The sequence below is a fragment of the Stegastes partitus genome, unplaced genomic scaffold, assembly GCF_000690725.1.
Source record: "Stegastes partitus isolate 25-593 unplaced genomic scaffold, Stegastes_partitus-1.0.2 Scaffold146, whole genome shotgun sequence".
Lineage (NCBI taxonomy): Eukaryota > Metazoa > Chordata > Actinopteri > Pomacentridae > Stegastes > Stegastes partitus.
The window spans coordinates 258,782-278,396 of NW_007577877.1; the positions used below are offsets into that span (position 1 = coordinate 258,782).

General features: G+C 41.4%; 1 protein-coding gene across 3 annotated transcripts in view; it reads right to left on the reverse strand.

The window, feature by feature from the left end:
- Positions 1-376: 376 nt before the first annotated feature.
- Positions 377-19,615, reverse strand: part of klhl32 (kelch-like family member 32) — a 32,276-nt gene continuing 13,037 nt past the window's right edge. For 2 of the 3 annotated variants that reach the window (XM_008279163.1, XM_008279162.1), the window contains 7 exons: positions 14,943-15,041; positions 11,115-11,330; positions 7,948-8,674; positions 7,699-7,757; positions 5,386-5,578; positions 3,103-3,197; positions 377-1,872 (listed from right to left, as the gene is read on the reverse strand). In XM_008279163.1, the coding sequence (XP_008277385.1) occupies positions 1,711-1,872; positions 3,103-3,197; positions 5,386-5,578; positions 7,699-7,757; positions 7,948-8,674; positions 11,115-11,330; positions 14,943-15,041 (1,551 nt within the window). In that variant the 3' untranslated portion in view covers positions 377-1,710. The remainder of the gene's footprint in view (positions 1,873-3,102; positions 3,198-5,385; positions 5,579-7,698; positions 7,758-7,947; positions 8,675-11,114; positions 11,331-14,942; positions 15,042-19,615) is intronic. The other variant, XM_008279164.1, reaches the window with a different exon arrangement.

A 19,615-nucleotide genomic window follows, 5' to 3' on the forward strand; every position in this document is an offset into this window, starting at 1 on the left:
CTCTCTCGCCTTTCCAAGTCGCAGCAATCTCTTGCAATCCGGCTTTAGTTTGCACCTAATCACATGAAGTCTCACTCCTGTCTCCCACAATCACCAAGTCCCATTTTCTGTCATTGCTAGTCATTTTCCGGCCTCATCAAACTGCATTGCATCTCTTCATCTGAGCGGCTTTCTGCTGCACTGCATTCCTTTTCTCTGACAGTATCATAGGTGGCTGGAGAATCCATGCAGAAAGATAGCAGTGGAGGTGATGCTTTAAATTGATGTGCAATTATCTTTTGCTGCTAAATAATTCTCACAAGAGAGAAACCACTCTATTCCTTTCCACTGTTATAACCGCTAACGGCCCTCATAAAACACATTCCAGCACTATTTATTTATGTAGCATTTTTATTCTGCAAATTTTCCATATATTCTCTCAGACTCATTGCTTTAGACAGACAAGGGAAATGCAGGGATTGTGTTTTCTCTGTCTTTTGGTTACAGTTCACCGATTAGCCACAACACTAACTGCAAACAGGTTAAGCGTGTAACATTGATCATCTTGTTACAAAGCAATATTCTGCTGGGGAACCTTAGGTCCTGGTATTTATGTGGAATATATACTCTGGTACACAGGAAGGTGACACAACCCACAACTCCCAAAAAGATCTATTGCCTTATTGTCCTGATTCTAGACACCACATGGCACACCCAGAGGTCCAGCATCTCAGAACTGTTTTGAGGCAGGAGGGGGACCTACACAATATTCGATAGGTGGTTTTAATGTTGTGGCTGATCGGTGTATGTTTTTTAAAATTAAACACGTCATATACATATACGTACTTTGGGGACTATTCAACAGATGTTTGTGTTTGACGACACTGACCAGACATTCATTTAAACATAAACAGTCTTCGGTCCTGAGCATAATAAAAATCTCACACTTACACGGGTCGACAGCATATACACATACAGTAGTATGTCACTGCTTTTGCAGAAAAAAAAATCGTCCTTTAAAATCATTTTTTATCTTATGTGGACTAAAAAAAAATGACTTGTTCATTTATGCACTGATGAACTTCAGCCTCAGGTGGTTGACACTCGTTAACCCAAAGTATATGTGAGTCAATAAGGAAAACAGGCTTTGTCTTCTGTATCTTGAAAAACATTATCAACATGTTTTTCAGGCCACCAAAGTGATTATAGAGGTTAGATGGAAATGTTATATAGTGGTTTTAGCTAGAAAAGCTCCTCTAATGGGTTACAAAAAGCACAGTTTCTTTGAACTCCTGCAGACAGTTGAGCAGTTCAGCAATTTCTGCTTACCATAAGTCACTTAATTGTTAATAGGGTTGGCATTTTGTTCCCTCTGGGCTTATTTTCTTACCTTGCTGTCTTCACTGTACTTGATGAATGGTGTCTCAGTCTTTGGGGAAATACACCAAATATTCTGTATTATTGAAACAGCTTGTTCAGCAGCTTGTTCCCTAGAAGCTTGAAGAATAACATGGCTCTTGTAGATCAGGAGAATACTATTAATACATATGGGTGTCACAGAACTCCCTGTGCGCTCCCGTGACAGAGGTGGCAGGTTCCCGATTGATTACTATAATCAAGTGCATTTTTTGTCAGTCATGTTTGCAAGCGCTGACAGTCCAGAGTTCTGCTGAGATGGCTCTGTCCTCTGGTCACGTGTTCAAGTTTTCTGGCATTTTGTTAATCAGTGGTTTAAACGGCACCTATCCTGTGATGGGGTACTTGTAGAGTCTGTAGGTTTGGGCAGGTGAAGTAAGGAGCAGGAAGGAAACAGGTTGCTATCCCATTGGAGGCGAATGGCAGTGTTGGTCCGTAAAAAACCTCCTCCTTGCCCTCTGTGCTCAGATCCAGCACCTGGAAAGAGGAAATCCATAATTTAGTATATATTTCTCCTCATAAATTATAGTTACGCAGAAAGTAACACAAGTAGCTTTTAGGGAGGCTAACTGCATGGTTCTCTGGCTCGACATATTAACCCATTACTTTGGCACAGACTAAAATTTCTGCGATTTTAAGTGAAATGTCTCAACAACTATTGGATTGATTGAAATAAAATTTGATACACACATCGATGTTGCTCCCAGCATATGTTGCCAACTCTTTTGTTATTCTCTGACTTTGGCACATTCATCAAGTCTAAGTTTCGGTTTGTCAGATTACTTTGATTTAGGATCAAATACTCACAAAAATACAAGTTCGTCAGCCCTACACGTGCTTTTACCTGTCTGCCAATTAGCAAGCTGTAAGCATGCCAACACACTGAACTAACCCGGTCAGCATGATACCTGGCAACAACACCACGCTAGTGTTGTCATTTTAAGTACAATTTTAAAAAGATTCAACTTGGCAATACTTGACTCATATTTAAAAAAAATAATTTTGCAGAAGAGATACTTTACCATTTTTCTACAAAAGAATGATACACATGTTATTAGTGTCACCTCATACTAAACTCTGAAAGTAGGTGTTCTTCTGGCCTTCTTGGATATTCCTGTTAATCGCTACATTTTTAAGTCTTTGTGCTCTCATATAACTATCCAAGAAAAAAGTCAATTACAGCTCCTTGCACAGTAGTTCCCAACTGGAATTGAAAAGAAACAGCTGGCCTTGTTGAAACTACCCAGTCTTCACATGCCCATGGTGCACACAACTCAAATTCCTGTAACAGTTTTATCTTTGGATTAATGAAAAAAATCTGATAAAGTTCCTTTAGAAGAATTCTTTCCATGGAACAGAACTAGAGGTTATGGCTTAGAATTGATATATACAGTATGTTGGACCATACAACTGTTTCAGACACCTTTGTTGCTGTTTTTTTTTCTGTTTGTTTGTTTTGTTTTTTTTAGTTGTTGTTTTTTTGTTGTTGTTGTTTTTCAGAAATCTGTGACATTTAATTCTCACCTTTACATTGAGGATGAAATAATTGGTACTAAACAGAATTTGTCTGGGCCACAGCTCATTGTTTAAGAATCCAAGATGTATGGTGTAATTAATTATTTGAGTGCTGCTGCATTTTATGTGGAATAGCTGAATTCATATCACTTTATCTGATAAATCTGTTAATCCAAAATCCACACCTCTCACCTGAATGCATGCCAGAGGCTCATTAGTCCAAATGGAGTATCCTCCAACCACATAGATCCTGTCATCGTGGACGGCCACTCCGGACTCGTTCTGACCTGAGGAGGACAGAGCCGACACAATGCTTCACCGTGCCAAGCAGAGGGCATTCTGACAATATGACTTCCACGTCCCCCAAGAGGCAGAGAGGGAGATAAATGGAGAAAGATGGGGCGAGGGCGGGAGTGTATGGAGAGCTAAGATTGAGCTCCTGTTGTCTTTCTGTGACTTTGTCTTTAAACTTTCACTGATGTAATAAGAGGAGAGGATTCAAGAACAAGTGAGGAAAGTCAAACTGGAGTAGCGGAGGAAGGAGGAAAAGTAAAGTCACCTGTACTGTAAAAGCCGGTGAGCCTATATCATGAAATGAAAAAAAAAAAATCTGATCACAACATCCTACAGTATATGCATGATAGAATGTGTTTAGAGTGCCCATGCTCCATCCCACTGCCGCCCTGGAGGCTAATGATACAGCATACCCACAGGTTCAATGCAGAGACATATATGTTTTAATTGTATATCATCTTACCGCCTACTCGCAAACAGCAGGGAGGTTTAATGTGTTATGTTTTCAATCTAATGAGAGGAGGAGGGGGAGGGAGCTTTACTCAACCTAAGGTCCTGAGCACCACATGTGTACAGTACATCCTTGGAATTAACTTTACTTTTGTTCCTGATAGAATTAGCATTAAAACCCCTGAAAACTTGGCTTCAGATCTTAGGTGATTTACTTTAAGATGAGATATTTATGCCTAAATAAACAGTTAGAAAATCAAACCAAGGTGGCCACATTTGATTGACAGTGGCCCATCAAAAGGTTGCTGTCACAATAAAGTATGTGCCATCCCTTTTGACTGAAAACTGGCCATGAACTTTAAACCACTGACTATATCTGGGTCTTAAACATGACGCTAATGCGGACGTGACATAAACATGCATTCTTTTTTAATTACCAGCAGGGGGCGACTCCTCTGGTTGCAAAAAGCTGTCAGTATTTACAGCAATCTATGAGAACATGGCCCTTCTTTTTTCTTGACTTATTACCTCAGTAAACATTTTCCTAACGAGTTTCTGGTCTCAATTGCAACTTCTAAATCTCGTTAAAGACAGCATGATGCTAATTTTATAAATTATTGTCACATTTTCAATACATTAGATTATAAAGTAGGATATGTGTTGAGGTATGGCTACCTTGTGATTGACAAGTGGCTACCTTATGTATAGTTTTCTGTTATAAATATATTTTAGGTCAACCTGCAAAAACAGATTTGTTAACCATCTAGCAGAAGAAGAAAGCTGTGGACATATTGTTAGCTTTAAAGTTGACAACACTAACAGAACAACATCAGCATTCATCCAGAGTAGTGTTTCAGACCACTTGTTTTAACTCTGTTTTAGGTCTCCACCAGTGCCTCTGAGATTCCTCTGGTTGTTTAGATGCTGAATGCAACATAGTGTTAACTTATACACATTTAGACTCAGGGTAAAGTGGCTTCTAGCACTGTGTGCAGTTTGTCAGTGACAGGACAGGGCCTTCCTTTGCTGTTACTGCCCCAGGTCATGATTTATCAAAGGAATATTTTTAGAAATACGCTTTCTCCCAAGAGTCACATTAGACAACTGATACCACTCACTTTTCTGTTGGCATTTATGAAACTACAGCCAGGAGACAGTCAGCTTAGCTTAGAATACAGACTGGAAACAAGGGAATAGCTAGTCTGGCTCTGACCAAAGTTACACAAGCCACCAACCAGCAACACTACATCTCACCATAAACATCCTACATCTGCTTTGTTTCATCCTTAAACCCCAAGTGTAAAATTGACAAATTGACACATTTATGGGGGGTTACATAGTAGATAGTTTCTTGGCCAAATGAAGTCAGTTCAAGAGTTTTGGCTCAGCAGATTCAGGTTTTTTCTATTTGTAGATATATTGCCCCATTTCTAGTCTTTATCCTAAGATAAGTTAACCAAGTCCTGACAGTAGCTTCATATTTAGCGTACTGACAAGAAATGGAATCAATCATTTCATCTAATTCTCAGCAAGAAACCAGAGAAAGCTGCAATTTCCGTGTCACATTCAGCACTGCTTTTGCTATATCAGGAGCGTTGAGACAAAGAAACACCATTGTGCAGGTTGGCCAGTTGTTCGCAATCAACTGCTTAGTTATCTCCACCACCAATTAGAGTGTATATGCTACACGTGGTGTTTTTTTTTTGTTTTGTTTTTTTTCCCTCTGCCCACCTGTGAGGAGGCTGAAGGAGCAGCGTGTCCACTGGTCCAGGTCCATGTTGTAGGAGTCGATGTGACGGACCAGGATGCGGTCGTTGTTGTAATCCAGGTCGTTCCCACCGAGCACGTAGAGCTGCCTCCTCACCGCCGCCATGACGTGGTACACTCGCCTCTGCAACATGGGACTGCGGGCCAACCACTGGTCCTGAGGAGGAGGAGGAGGTGGAGGTGGTGGAGCGAATGTGGGGGAGAAAAAGGCAGATGGATTTGAAGAAAGAAGGGAGAAAATGAGAGATGTAGTACAAAGAGGGAGGGAGAGAGAAACAGAGAGGGTGGAAAAGGGAAGGAGGATGAATAAGAAGATTAATATTTAAGCATATCCATGCATGGGTAATTGATGTATGCTCAGTGCTAGATAAATAACGTGACACTGGAGCTCTGGTTTGTACTAATGACTTCCCTCCCTATTTCTAATCATATGTTTCAGCCACTCCATTTTACACCAAGGATCCCTGCTCATTTCACTAAGTGTGTCGAAGCTTATTTTGTGTCAGTGTGTGTGTGTGTGTGTGTGAGTGTGTGTGTGAGTGCTTGATTGAGGCAGAGAATGAGAAAGAGAGAGAGAGAGAGAGAGAGTGTGTGTGTGTGTGTGTGTGTGTCTGCTGGGAGCTGACGGGTGGCCATCTGTTGAGGGTAGAGTGGGTGGGGGGTTGCTGTTGCTCTGGCAGGTGAATGTAGATTCATGGTGAATACAAATGAGACTCTCTCCCTCTCTTTCGCTCGCTTCTTCGTTCCCTCGCTTCCACGTAGACATGTACAAACACAGACCCATATGGATATGCACCTTACACGTATACACACGCCGCATACCTCCGTACTATATACAGCCTCGCCGCCATCCAGGCCTCTTTAACAGCTGGCTCTTATACATACACAAACAGAAAGTGCAGCTTACTACAATCCAATGTGGTGAGCTGTGTGTAAGAATTCCAAACACAGAAATGATATTAAATGTCAAATTTCCTTATCCATGATGCATGGCAGGAGGTGTGTGTGCCTGTACGATTGCACACTGTGTATTTAGGATAAAAGGTTGCAACCTTGTAGAAGTAATATTCAGAGGATTTGCATTAAAAGGCCAGTTCCAGTGTTTTTTGGGGGTTTTTTTTTCCTTGTTTGTTTTCGTATCTACAAACATGACTGAAGTCATATATACAGCACTTTACTGTAGAATTCAAGATTTCTTTATCTATTTTTTCTATTTTTTTAGGATGTCAGTGGTTTCCATTTATTTCCAAATGGTGTGAAAATCAAATGAGCAAACACTTGATTCTTGTCTGTTGTGTAATCAATCACAGTGATAGATATTTTTTTCTTTCGAGAAGTATGCTTTGTATCACATCATAACAAAAAATGGACAAAATTCATAAAATAAAATAAAATGTACCAGGGAGAAACCTCAGGAACAAGGCTTGCAGCTGATCCTGATGAGGATCAAAACATGTTGCTCTCATAACAAGTTGCTCTTAATGCAACATCTGCACAGAACTAAATGAAACCCACTGGCTTTCTGGCAGATAAAGAGCTGAATTTTTTATTACTAACAACAAAATTATTAGTTGATTTGTTCTGGGGCACTCAGGGGCAGCATAACAAGCCGTAAATACTGACATATTATAACTTTAAATGTGTTTGCAAACAGTTTTTTATCTGCATCTAGAAGACACGGAGCCATACTTGCATTAATTTAGAGTCCTGCTTCTGGCTGCCTAGCAAATTTATGTCCACTACTTATTAAATAAACTCATCCAGCTCTATTTGGTCTCTGCAAGATCCTGAGGGAAAATATAAATCTTTTTAGTTTGTTAAATGCTGCATTATGTTTACCAGCTAGTCGCTAATTTTATCTGTCTGCTGTTTGGTCCTGGGCAGCTTGTGTACAGGGGGTTTATCAGATCTTTTTTTAAATGATAACAGCTGCTTGCTGGTGCTGGAAACCAAGGATGAGAGCCGGGAAAGGGAACCAAAAAACAAAAGTGAAGTTGCATGCTGTAAAACCAAGACAGAGTGTTAAAAAACTGTAGAATTTGATGGTAATCCTCTGTGAGTTTGTCACTTTGAAGAACTATCTGGGGTTTCTTCATCCATTGTTTAGGTGAAAATACTGACTTGAGCAGCTTAAAAGTTGTGCTATTGAATATAGCTAGTACCAATACGGTGTACTAAACTATTCAAGTACAGTGTTGTAATGGAATAAAGCATACAGGCATTTATAAGACTCATTTGTTCAATACACAAAATCTAATCTCATTACTTTATAGTTACCTGTTCTGGGTCATACACCATCAGCCGATTTTGGTACTGAGCGGTGTTTGTTACCCCACCTGCAACACAAAGGAACAACACCCTGGGAATTTGTCGGTGACAGATTTTGGGACAAAAATTCATGAAGCTGTGTGTTTGACCTGAAAGTGTCTGTGCATGTATATATTCAAGTATGTGTAGAATTGACAAAAAAAGAAACACATTTGGTAGAGTGTGTATGGTGACTCCTCCTTCTGTCTCCTTGTGTACCTGAGACCCAGAGCAGGCTGTCAGCCACACAGCCGGCGTGGCAGGACAGTGAGCGGTCGAATGGCTGGACAAACATCCATTTATTCCTCTTGGGACAGTAGCGCTCCACAGAGGGCAGCACCTGTCTCAGCTCATTCCTGCCCCCCACTGCGTACAGGTACTGACCCAGAGCTCCCAGGACAAAGTGTTCCCTGCAGGCCTTCATGGGGGCAATCTCAGTCCACTGGTTGCCCCTGGGGTCATATCTACAGGCAGTCCTTACTGCGCACGTCCTCCCAGTGGCATGCTCCACTTCACCACCCACAACAAATAAGAAGTTCCCCATTACAGCCACACAGTGATGGCTGCGCCCGGTGGGCATGGGCGCCAGCTCGCTCCAGTTCGAGCCGCCGGCCACACGTACGTGCTCCTGTGCGGCTGGGTTGAAGTACCGCAGCTCCCGGACTCTGCTCACCTCCCGCTTCCGCCCCCCGACTATGTAGAGGGTGAGGGACTGGAAGCGAGGCCTGGTGCGGGCCGACTGGTGGAGGGGCTGTGCGAAAGTGGAGTGGTGGTAGTCCAGGGCCTCGTCCACCAGGGCGGCAGCGGTGGGGCTGGACTGGACCAGAGGATGGCTTCGGGCAAGGTGGTGCAGGGTGGGGACGTCCATGAGGCCATAGCGGACGTGCTGCAGAAGATCCTCGGTGTACTGGTATCGACAGTCGTGTTCCAGCCACAAGACGACCAACTAAATACAGAAAATAAGAGACCAATAGTCATTCCTGTGTGAGATGGGAAACATTTTGTCATATTAAGTTATAATATTGTCCAAATTTAGTATGTCATGTTTTTTAAAGTACGTCAAATTATTGTTCCACTAAAAGATTAGTGGGTACATCATCTTAAAATCACCATGCAGTGCCTTCTTTTTTACAGAATTGATGAAAAAAGTAGATTTTTTTTTTCAAAGTCATGGAGTTAATCCAAAGAAAATAACAATAACTCTGAGGATGGCTTTGATTTCGTTTCTTTTTTAATTTGAATTAAAAAAAGCTCCCCACCATCTTCATTTTCATGCAGTCAATTCAAAACAAGAGCAAGAAGGAGGAAGAATACGATAGGGCAAGACGAGAAGTTAAGAACAGAGAGAGAAGGAAGACAGAATTAAGGGGTGCAAAGGGAAAGGAAAGCCAGTATGAAAAGAAGAAAAGATTAGAAAAAAAAGGGAAGAAAAAACAAGATGTGAGGAAAGAAACGATTGAAGGACTGCTAATCAGAATTATTTTTCTAGACACCTATAGGCTATTATGGCAAGATTGAGGCAAGCCAGCACTGGAGCCTTAGTTGCCAAACGCGCACACACACACACACACACACACAAACACACATACAAGCATTTATTAATCAGTAGCATTCAATATACAGACTGCAAATATCCACAGGCACCCTCCTTTGTTTAATGCAGGCGAACTGGGTAGCAGGGAAGGGATTTAATTGAACTCGAGAGCAGTGGAAGGTTATTTAGCTGCGACGAGGTGTGAATGTGGGCGAGATGACTGGAGATCATTGATACCATTATCAGGAAAACAAAGTGGTTTTTAACGCAGTCTGTGCAGAGACTGAGAACTTATTACGGCGGAATAAAGGCAAGTTTTAGAGGGGGGAAATGGACATAAGAAAGCCCAAGAACAAATCAAGTTCACAATAATACAAACTGATACAAAAACACAGGATTTGGAGAGCGTGACTCGATGTGTGCCTTGTCTTTACTATACAAACAAAACTGCTTTTTCCTTCATGTTCCCTTCAATGCACTCTAAAGGTGTGAATATGCAACAAACATGCAAGTCAGGCTTCTGTCTTTTTTGCGGTATCTGTGCCACTCTCCTGTCTCTTCCTCCCTTTCCTCTATTGCTCACCCCGCCTCTCTCCTCCTCATCGCTCTGAAGTGACAGTGTGTGTGCGTGTGTGCACTACGGCAGCTGACTGTGAAGGTCACGCTGCATCACACAACTTCCTCGGGGCACAGAATAAATCAACTCCTTCTCCCTCCTTCCACTGAAAGAGAAAGTGCGAGAGAGTGTGTGTGTGTGAGGATTTGTGTGTGTGTTGGTGAAAAGGGGAGAGTGAGGGAAAGAGATAGTGAGGGAGAGAGGTAAGGGGAGGAGGAGGAGGAGGGGAAGCTACAGAAAGGCAGAGCAAAGGATGGCAAGAAAGAGAAAGAGAGAGACAGAGAGGAGGAAAGGGAAAAAAAAAAAAAACAAAGGCAGAGAAAATGTGATTTCCAGAGCGTGAGAGACTCTAAGAAAACTCTGAGTGACGATGATTGACGGCCGAGCTATATCGGTCCGGTATTGCCGCGCCACCCCGCCACCCTCCAGCCCCCCATCCTTTCGGACGACAGCCCCCGCTTGCTGTTCGCTTCCGTCTGATGCCCAAATTAACCTTCTGGGCGAAGTGAAGGAGGCCCAAAGCAGCCTAATCAGAGGCTGATTATGGCGGCGGCGGCTGGCTAAAGGGTCAGGGTAATTGTGCCATCAGAGGCCTGATTGTTTTCAATCAGACGGGCGGCCGAGTGACAGCTGGGGGATTGGGGCCCTGATGGAGCCGCGGTGGGCCTAATCAGAGAAGAGAAGGGGAGAAAAGAAAGAGAGGGGAGAAAGAACTGAGGGGGAGGTGGAGGGGGGGTAGTGGGAGTGGTGCGGGGGCTGATTGGTGCAAATGAACAGTCAAAACGACGAGTCCCCACCCCGCACTGCCGCCTCACTCCACAATCCCAGCAGTTCATCACATGCACGCTTTGATGGGATGCACGGACTGACAGCGTATCATGCACACGCAGTCAGAAACAGTTCTTCCCATTGCATATCCTCATTTATATAAACAAACAGTATATGAGTTGCAGATGGCAGTGTTTAATTTCTTGTGTATTGGTCTGTGCGTTTGCATGTGTGTGTGTGTGTGTGTTTGTGTATGTGTGTTATATGTACCGATAAGTTTGGTGCCAAGATGCAATTTGTTCAAATTCACAAGCAGATACGATTGTTTCTCACTTTCATTTTTCATCTAAATATTACCATAACACTGCGCTTTAACACTTCAACACTGCATCACATGGAAAACTCATGGCCACATCACACTCACACACACTCACACACACAAAGACACACAAGCTTCCAGTAGCATACCTTCCATATCTCCTCCTCGCTTAGGGAGGTGAGACGGTCGCTCTTCAGCACCTCCCTGAGGAGGCGGTAGGGCAGCTGCAGAGCCTCGTCCTTCCGGCTCTGGCTCAGCTCAGACAGATGCTCCACCAGGAAGCCCACCACAGCCTCCTCTAAGGCGGGGAGGTGGAACAGGTCGGCCACGCGGTACAGCTCTAGGTAGTTCACGCTGCTCAGTTCCTGAGGGATGAATACATAAAAAAAATGCAGAGATGAATGGACGTTTTCAGCATCAACAAGAGTCAAGAGGCTTCAGAGATAGCTGTCAGGTCATGTGACTCCGAAAATACTCCACAGTAACCAATGGGGAGGAAATTTGTGAGAAAGAATCTGTAAAAATAGACATTTAAAGAGTGCTTATGGGTGGTCATGGGAATCTTCACTTTGATTAGAAACTGCAGCGCAACAATGTTTAGGTTTCAAATGATCTAGATCGGCTCCAATCAGTTGCCCCTTTGAGTGATGTGTCATTTTGTTTGTCAAAAATGTAGTTGTGTAAAAGTCTATGTAGTTTTCTTTTGTATCATTTAGTCTGAAGAGGGTCACGTTTACAAATTATAAATGTAAAAAAGTTGGACATACACACTCAATTCCAAAACATATACACATATAAGCCACATGTAAACACATATGCATTAACTCTGATTTAATTTCAGTGTCATGACAACGTCGAAGATGTCAAATGGAGACAATCAGACAGAAAGGGTAAAATAAAAGAAACTGAGGTCTGACTAGTGGAATAAGACTGCCATCTTCTGGCTGCTCTTCAGCACATGCAAACAATCAGCTGCATCCTACTCTACTTCTGTTCATAATGCAGTGTTAATAAGGTAATACCTTCATAGATTAGGCACTTCTAAAGTTGATATTTGCACTGAATTGAATCTATTGCAATATATGCTTTAACTACTTTTTCACATGCACAAAAAAGTAGTGTGTATCTAATTTTTGAAAAGTCAGAGCCAGGATTCAGAGCAAATGAGCATAAAGGTCTTCATGAAAATTAGAATGATGAACATACAAATAAAAATGTCAACAATCACACACTCATAGCGGTTAAAATTACAGTGCAATACGCAGCAAGTGCAGTATTGATCATTTAGTCAGCATTCAATTAACTTCATCAGTAGCCATCAGATCATACGGATGATTGACTGGCTGATATATCTGATTTTCAATCAGCTGCTGCAGTGTGTATTAGCAAATCAATGTTATTGGTCGGCCTCTACTCCAATCAAACAGAAAAAATAACAGTCAGCTGATATGACAGTAGTGTTGAGCACACAAGTATGGTGGGAGGCAGCGAAATGTGCAAACAAACACAGAAAAAAAAAAAACAAAAAAAAAGTGGAGTTTGCTTTTTACTTGACAGTGAGATATGTTCTGGTCTAGAAGGAGACAGAGACAAGCTTTTTTTATAACCACCAGATGGCGCATTAGAGCTGTGTATACTGTTGTGATGTAACTGTAAAGACTTGAATGGTAAAATGCAGTATAAAAAGATTCCTGTCCTATGGAGGAGATTTGAGGACATCATCACCATGCATCAGATTAAATAAAATATGTAATCGGGTATGTAGAATATAATCTGTACTGATACGCAGTTATATGATTCTAAAACTACTGCAAAATGCCTAAATTCCAGAGAAAACTGTAAAACACATACCCAAGAGTATTTCTGCTCTAAAGCAACCTCAGTCTGGTTTGTTTTTATCTGCACCAGTTCTTGGCAGCGCACCCAGAGGACAGCCGGCTGACTTTGCTTCTGTTCGGTAGCACATGCATTTTGGTCTTGTGATAAACTGTATGAAACACACAGCAGGGTGGACCAGTTCTTGAACAGACTAGGACTCGGACACCTTACAGTGGCCGACAAGTATAAACCCTGCTGAAGTGTACCTGAGCAGCGCACTGAATTCTCAAGGGCTGCTGTCCTCTAACCGACTCTGGCCTTTAACCTCTTTGTGGGGGAGGATTCACACCAGACCATTAATTACAGATTACAGCAGCAGACTGCAGTCTTACTGTACGCGGATTAGTTTCCACATCAAACTCTGAGGTCATATTCGCTTAAAGGCATAGCTCGACATTTTTGAAGACAAACTTTTATGGGGTTTTTTTTGCTGAGATATACGAAAAGGTTGATACAAATTGTTCTTTTTTTCAGAAAATATGAAGCTTGAACTGGGAGACAGATAGCCAAGCTTAGTGTAAAGACCCAAAACAGAGGGAAACAGCCAGGATGTCTCCGTCAAAAAGTTGAAAAATCCACCACGACAACCCCTAAAACTTCTGAATATATGTTTTTTGTTAAAGTACAAATAAGGATATAAGAAGTGAGCATGACCCAAAAAAAGGTAACCAAGAACATAACAGCTTCTTGAAACCAACATTTTAGCACACTTCAGTTTTCACTATGAATTAAACAAATATAATATCAATTTAATAATAATCAGATGATGGTATGGTAAATGTTCCAGCACCAGTAACTAGCTCGTTGTCATTTAAACATAAAAACAACCTATAATACAGTTATGGTTAGAGATTGTCCAACCCCCTCCCAACATTTGTATTTTGAGAGTCATTCATTTGCCAAAAAAGGGACAAAACACACAATAAACAAGGTTAACTTGAAGAATTTGACTGATTTTGGGGGGGAAAAAATAGATAGTGTAATAATATTGTTATTGTGAATTCATTTGGCCACAATATTGATGTAGTGAAAATCTGATATCATGACAGTCCTGATCCAGACTGAGCTAGGCTAACTGTACCCCCTTGGTTCCAGTCTTCAAACTAGCTGTCTTCTTTACTTCACATGGAAGTCAATTGTAGTCTTCTCATTTAACCCTAGGTAAGAAAGAAAGAAAAAAAAAAAAAAAAAAAAAAAAACACTTCCGAAAATGTTGAACTATTCCTTTTTTTTTTTTTTGGTGGTAGTGTTTATTCTCTGGTTTTGCTCATTTGCACATCATTATATCAGTGATAGTGTTATTCAACCAGGATTGTTCCACAGGGAATTCGGGGGCTTTGACCTGTAAACACTTTACCCAGATTTCTGTCATTGTCTTGTATTTGCGCAAACACGTTAGATTCAAACAATAGTAGGTGGTCAAAAAACACACAGCTGGTATACATGGCAGCTTGAAAGTGATCGTTCCCTTATTTTAAGTCTAGTTTCAGTCTTTCGCTTGATTAGTATTGAAAACATGAAGAGATCATGTCAGAATGTTTGTCACAAATAAGCAGTTTATACCAATATAGTCACAATAATCTCTTTGGCAAATTACCTCATATAATTTTTCCTAACAAAAGGTGGGACCTGTTGGAAGTCTACAGTTCTATTCCAGTCAAGTTCTTGCATGTGGTTCCTCTCATTGTTGTCTTGTTTACTGTAAAGGTCAATTCTTGCTCTGTTATGTGAGACCCTTATTAGTCTCTGATATAGATCTTAATTCGGATACCAATACAATAAAGGTGTGAAATAAGTTGTAAAAGTAAGTAAAAGCTATTTCACTTCAATTTAAGTGGCTCATTTGTACATTTTCTTAATATTCCCCTACAGACAGAATCAACTCGACCAACTGTTTCTAAGAGAAGCGCACCTCTGACAACTCCATAATCCTACAGAGTTTCCATTAGCTTGATAGGAGCTCTGTATTGTGAATCCGCTTTTTCTTTCAGTTCCTCTTCGAACATCTCCAGCTCACACACGAGGCCAGCTGCCTGTGTGTGTGTGTGTGTGTGTGTGTGTGTGTGTGTGTGTGTGTGTGTGTATGTGTGTGTGTGTACCTGGATGAGGTAGTGCGAGCAGAGACTGAGGAGCTCGAGCAGCTGCAGGTGGCTGCCTGCAGACAGGACGTCCTGGATCACCGCCGGCTCCAGCAGAATCTGGCCCGAGGAGATAAACAAGGTCATTAGGTTTCTTTCATAGATTTTTTTTTTTTTTTTTCAGTTTCAATTACACTGCAGTTGTGTTTCAGGTTGTTTGAGGACACTGATTCTCTAAGCATTCTGGAAGTAAAAGAAATTTTGTGGAAAAATGCAAATTGTGCATTTTCACCTGTACTTTAGGTATTAGTGATCAAATAAATGAACCCTGTGCAAACCTCAAAAATTACACCGCATCCATTCTGCCTTATTTATTTAACAAATCAAACTTATAACTCACAGACTTTCCTCAAGCAATGGGTGAAAATCATTTGTTTTTCTCTAAAGTGTTGACATGTTGAGTATCATAATTGTATTTATAGTGCTCAGTGTCAAATATTTTCCTCTAAACTGCCACTTGTGAATTAATGATGTAATAATAAACATGAAGAGAAGTTCTAATTAGCTGCACCATACTATATGCTAATTAATTTGCTTTCAATAAAGTGATGAACTAGATAACTAAGGAGCAAGACCTTGCAATATATATGAAAAACGTAGCTTTAAGAGCAGAAACTTGGCAGCAAAAGCAGTAGACAAAGCAAAAGCAATGTTTCAATTACTGTAGGACAGTTCGTGTAAACCATGAGTAGGGAGCTTAATAGTTTGTGCAATTACAAAAGTGTAACACTGCATAATAAGTATGAACAGAGTTTATTCACCTGGGTTGAAATATATTTTGAGAAGATGATTTTTGGCATCTGTAAGAGTAATATTATTCCCAGCAGAGTGTTCTATTATGAAGTATGTAGTGATGTTTGGAATACCACTCCTGTATTTTAGAGTTAAACCTGCAGTGTCAAACTTCTGTCTCATCCTTCTGGCAGTGAAAGTAATTCCAATTTTTTCTCTGAAGGCTGAGTTTCTTTTTTTTTTTTATCTGGAACATCACAAACTTTTCTTTTTTAGACCCTTCCTAGGCTTCCCTGCTGTTGCCTCCTCTTCCTCCACGACTATGTTTGCTCTACTCTTCAGCTCTACCAACCACTCAGTGCTGCTCAACCAAAAAACACATCGATGCACCGGCGCAGGAATGTTGCCACAGACACCAGACCAAGATTTACCTGTTGCTGACAGGTTCGATCAACATTGTGTGGACCCATTTGGCCAGAATTTAAATGTAACGGATGTTTATTTATATGTAAAAGCCCCTGCACATCAGTTTGAAGTCATAAGCATATATTGCATGAGCTCACTTTAAAACCAGGACAGCATTTTTTATATTTATTTGTTTCACTTCTTCATTGGGGTTGATTTTGACTGACAATAACCGAGAATATTAAAAAACACTGGCGCCAGTGTAACAGAGACAGTGGAGGTGAACATAACAGATTGCACAGCATAACAAGAACTGCTCTTCCAATAAGCTTGATTCACCATTATCCTCTACAGAGTACAGCAACATACAGTATTCAGGCAATTATTATAGCACTGATTCTGCCAAAATGCTTCCTGTTTAGCTGAGTAAACAGCAGCTGAAATTATCTGCTGAACGCTTCCGTCTGTTACCTCCATATTACCCGCCCATATGCAACATAAAGCGCTGTAACGCAGCCAGTTCATACTCTTAAGCTCTTGGGAGCAGAGCCAGGCAGTGCTGGAGTATTATTACCACATGGAATTAAATAATCAATTAATTACCTTTTAATAATAACCAAATCAGACAAAACAGACCCCAAGTTACCTCTCGTAGAGTGGACTCACCTACTCCAAATGCAGTTTGGTTTGATTTTAAAAGACAGGAACAAGCCTTTGATAATCCATTCAGCGGCGTTGCCCTACATAACCAGAGAGCCGTGACTGCATCAGTAGTGAAAGTGAGAAAAATGACTTCATCATTTGTCTGCCTCGCCTCTCCTCTCACTACTGTTGATGCAGTAGTGGGCTGAAAAGTCTTCAGCCTCATTAATGGGTATCTTATTTTGTTTGTTTTTGCTCAAGTCCGCTCATTATTTCTGAAGTTGAAAACAGAAAACACAGAATAGATCTGAACACAAATAAATAATTTCAGTCCACATTTGTACTGATTACATCCTATAAATACACACATAGTTTGACCACATTAGGATTATGTCAACAGTTCATTTTAATTCATTAAGACATCTGTTTAAAACAGCAAAATATTTTTCCCTGTTGCAGAGCCACTCTCCCAGCAAGCTTTTCTGATAAGTTTTTTTTTTTTTTTCCCCTTCTCTGCAATTAGCTACATCTGCACATTCTCATTTATCACGGTATGTTTTCCTGCCAGGCCTGGGCAGCAGTCCAGTTAACCACCCGCATCAGCCACGGGCCTCATAAGCTTAACATATTAAGACAGAGAGCAAAAATAAGTGGTTATTTGTTTCAATTACGAGGATCTGTATGCACTGAGCTTAAAAAAAGAACCCTCCAATCTTTGATCACCAATCACAATCAAAACTCTCAACTCCAGTCACCTCTACCTCTTTTAGACGACTACAAACTGAGGTAAACATGTTATCAAAAGCATCAAACGCTATATTTTCTTAGACTCGGTCAGCGTCCTGTCAGGCATCGATGGCAAGCCGAAATAATGACAGTCATAGCTGTAAGTCAATGCTCTTCATATCCCGCTCTCATCTCCACTCCAGAGGCCCACTACAGTTGGAGCACTTCAACCTCACACAGCAGAAGTCAGTTTTATAACACTGTGCCTGGTTCAGTGTGGGAGTACAATGAGCTCTTGTGTAAACCGACTTTTATTGCGCTTGCTTCTTGCGAGTTTCCAGCTGGAGGAGACAAAATAAAAGATGCTTATTTGGCAGAACGTATAGATCTTCTACTTTAGGATGTGGCCCATGTGGGCTCACTCCACACTTTGAGCTCAGCAAATTGTTTTTTTTTTAGTCTGAGAAATTGCATTCCTGTGGGTAATAAAAGGATGTTTAATTGATCGAGTTTTCCACTGTGGTCCTAGCGCGCAGTTAAAATTCCAATGAAGTTAATAACTGACTTCCAATCTGTGAGCATCCTGTGGCAGCATGTCTCGTCACTCACCCCGCTGGCCTATGACATGTGACTGAAGGATTTTTAGTAGGTCATTATTTACGGAGTGGGGATAAGCATATTGCCCTCATCTCATCTGCTATCATCTCCTCTGGGCAGACAGGAGCTGAGCCAACCAAAGCAGGGCGGCTTGCAAGCCTGCTGTTGACCTACTTACACCGCCTAACCGACTCACTCTTTGCTCATTTCCACTGTGGAAATAAAATTAGGAGTAATTACAAAGTTCCTGGCCTCTCAGTATATGAAATAAGCCACTAGGCTGCTTAGTGGAGCGAGAATCACTGGCACAATGAAAGGTCAAGGAAGGCTATTAGAAATGATCTCTTTATTGATGGGGTGAGAAGGCAAGGACACACAGTGACGTCACGCACATGACTGTCTCCTCATGACAGCTTTAGCATGGAAGTGTAACACTGTGCTCTTTGTTGAATGTGAGTTTAAAAGTGCTTCTTATTTCGGTCCCAAATTAATCTAGTAGTTTGACTGCAGCAAGCAGAGAAGTGACCAATTTATTGCAAAATCTGATGCAGCACCTGCACACTCCTGGATAACACAGTCATTCTGAAGTAGAAGCTTATGCTGCAGAGATTAAAGAGGTAATCTGCCAAATCCATGTTTTGATTTATTTTTGTGACTTATTTGGCACGGATGAAAAGTAACTACAGTACAACTTCTCATATTTTGCTTGAGTATTTCAAATGTGTGCTTTATTAGACTCCTGTTTACCTACATTTCTGGGGGATTTTTTTGTTTTTTTCAGCTATTAACCTTATTTGCCACCTTATTATTATATGTTTCAATTGTCATACCCTGCTGGTATACAAGTGGTCAAAATTAGCCACAGCATTAATATTGCTTACATGTAAATACAGTATTAGCAACAATCCCATGATATATGACACTGACAGGGATCATTCTGCACAATGTGTAGTTTGGCTTTCAGTATTTCTGTTTGAAAAAGTTACTGCCTCAATATGCTATTACTGAAAATGTGCTAATTGGCTTAGCATGTTGTTAGCTGCTGAGTATCTGGTAACATTGCAGACAATACAGAAGTGTGTGCTGAGCTATAGGAGCTGAGTATGCTGGTTTAGTTTGTTCAGAGCGTTCAGTTGCATTCTACCACTGCTATATGCAACATGCTGGTTAGACCTATCCACTGAGGCTCTTGAGCTTGGCTATCGTAGTTTACTGTGTAAAGTAAACACGAGCTTGTTGGTGATGGTAAAGGCGTTTTAGTGCCTGGCAAGCAGAAGCCTAACACATAATTAATCTCAGAGAATATCCAGCCATCCATCCATCTATCTTCTCCCGCTTATCCGGAGTCGGGTCGCGGAGGCAGCAGCCTGAGCAGAGCCGCCCAGACTTCCTGATCCGCACACACCTCCTCCAGCTCTTCCGGGGGGACCCCTAGGAGTTCCCAGGCCAGTCGAGAGACATAATCTCCCCAACGTGTTCTGGGTCTTCCCCAGGGCCTCCTCCCGGTCGGACGTGCCCGGAACACCTCCCCA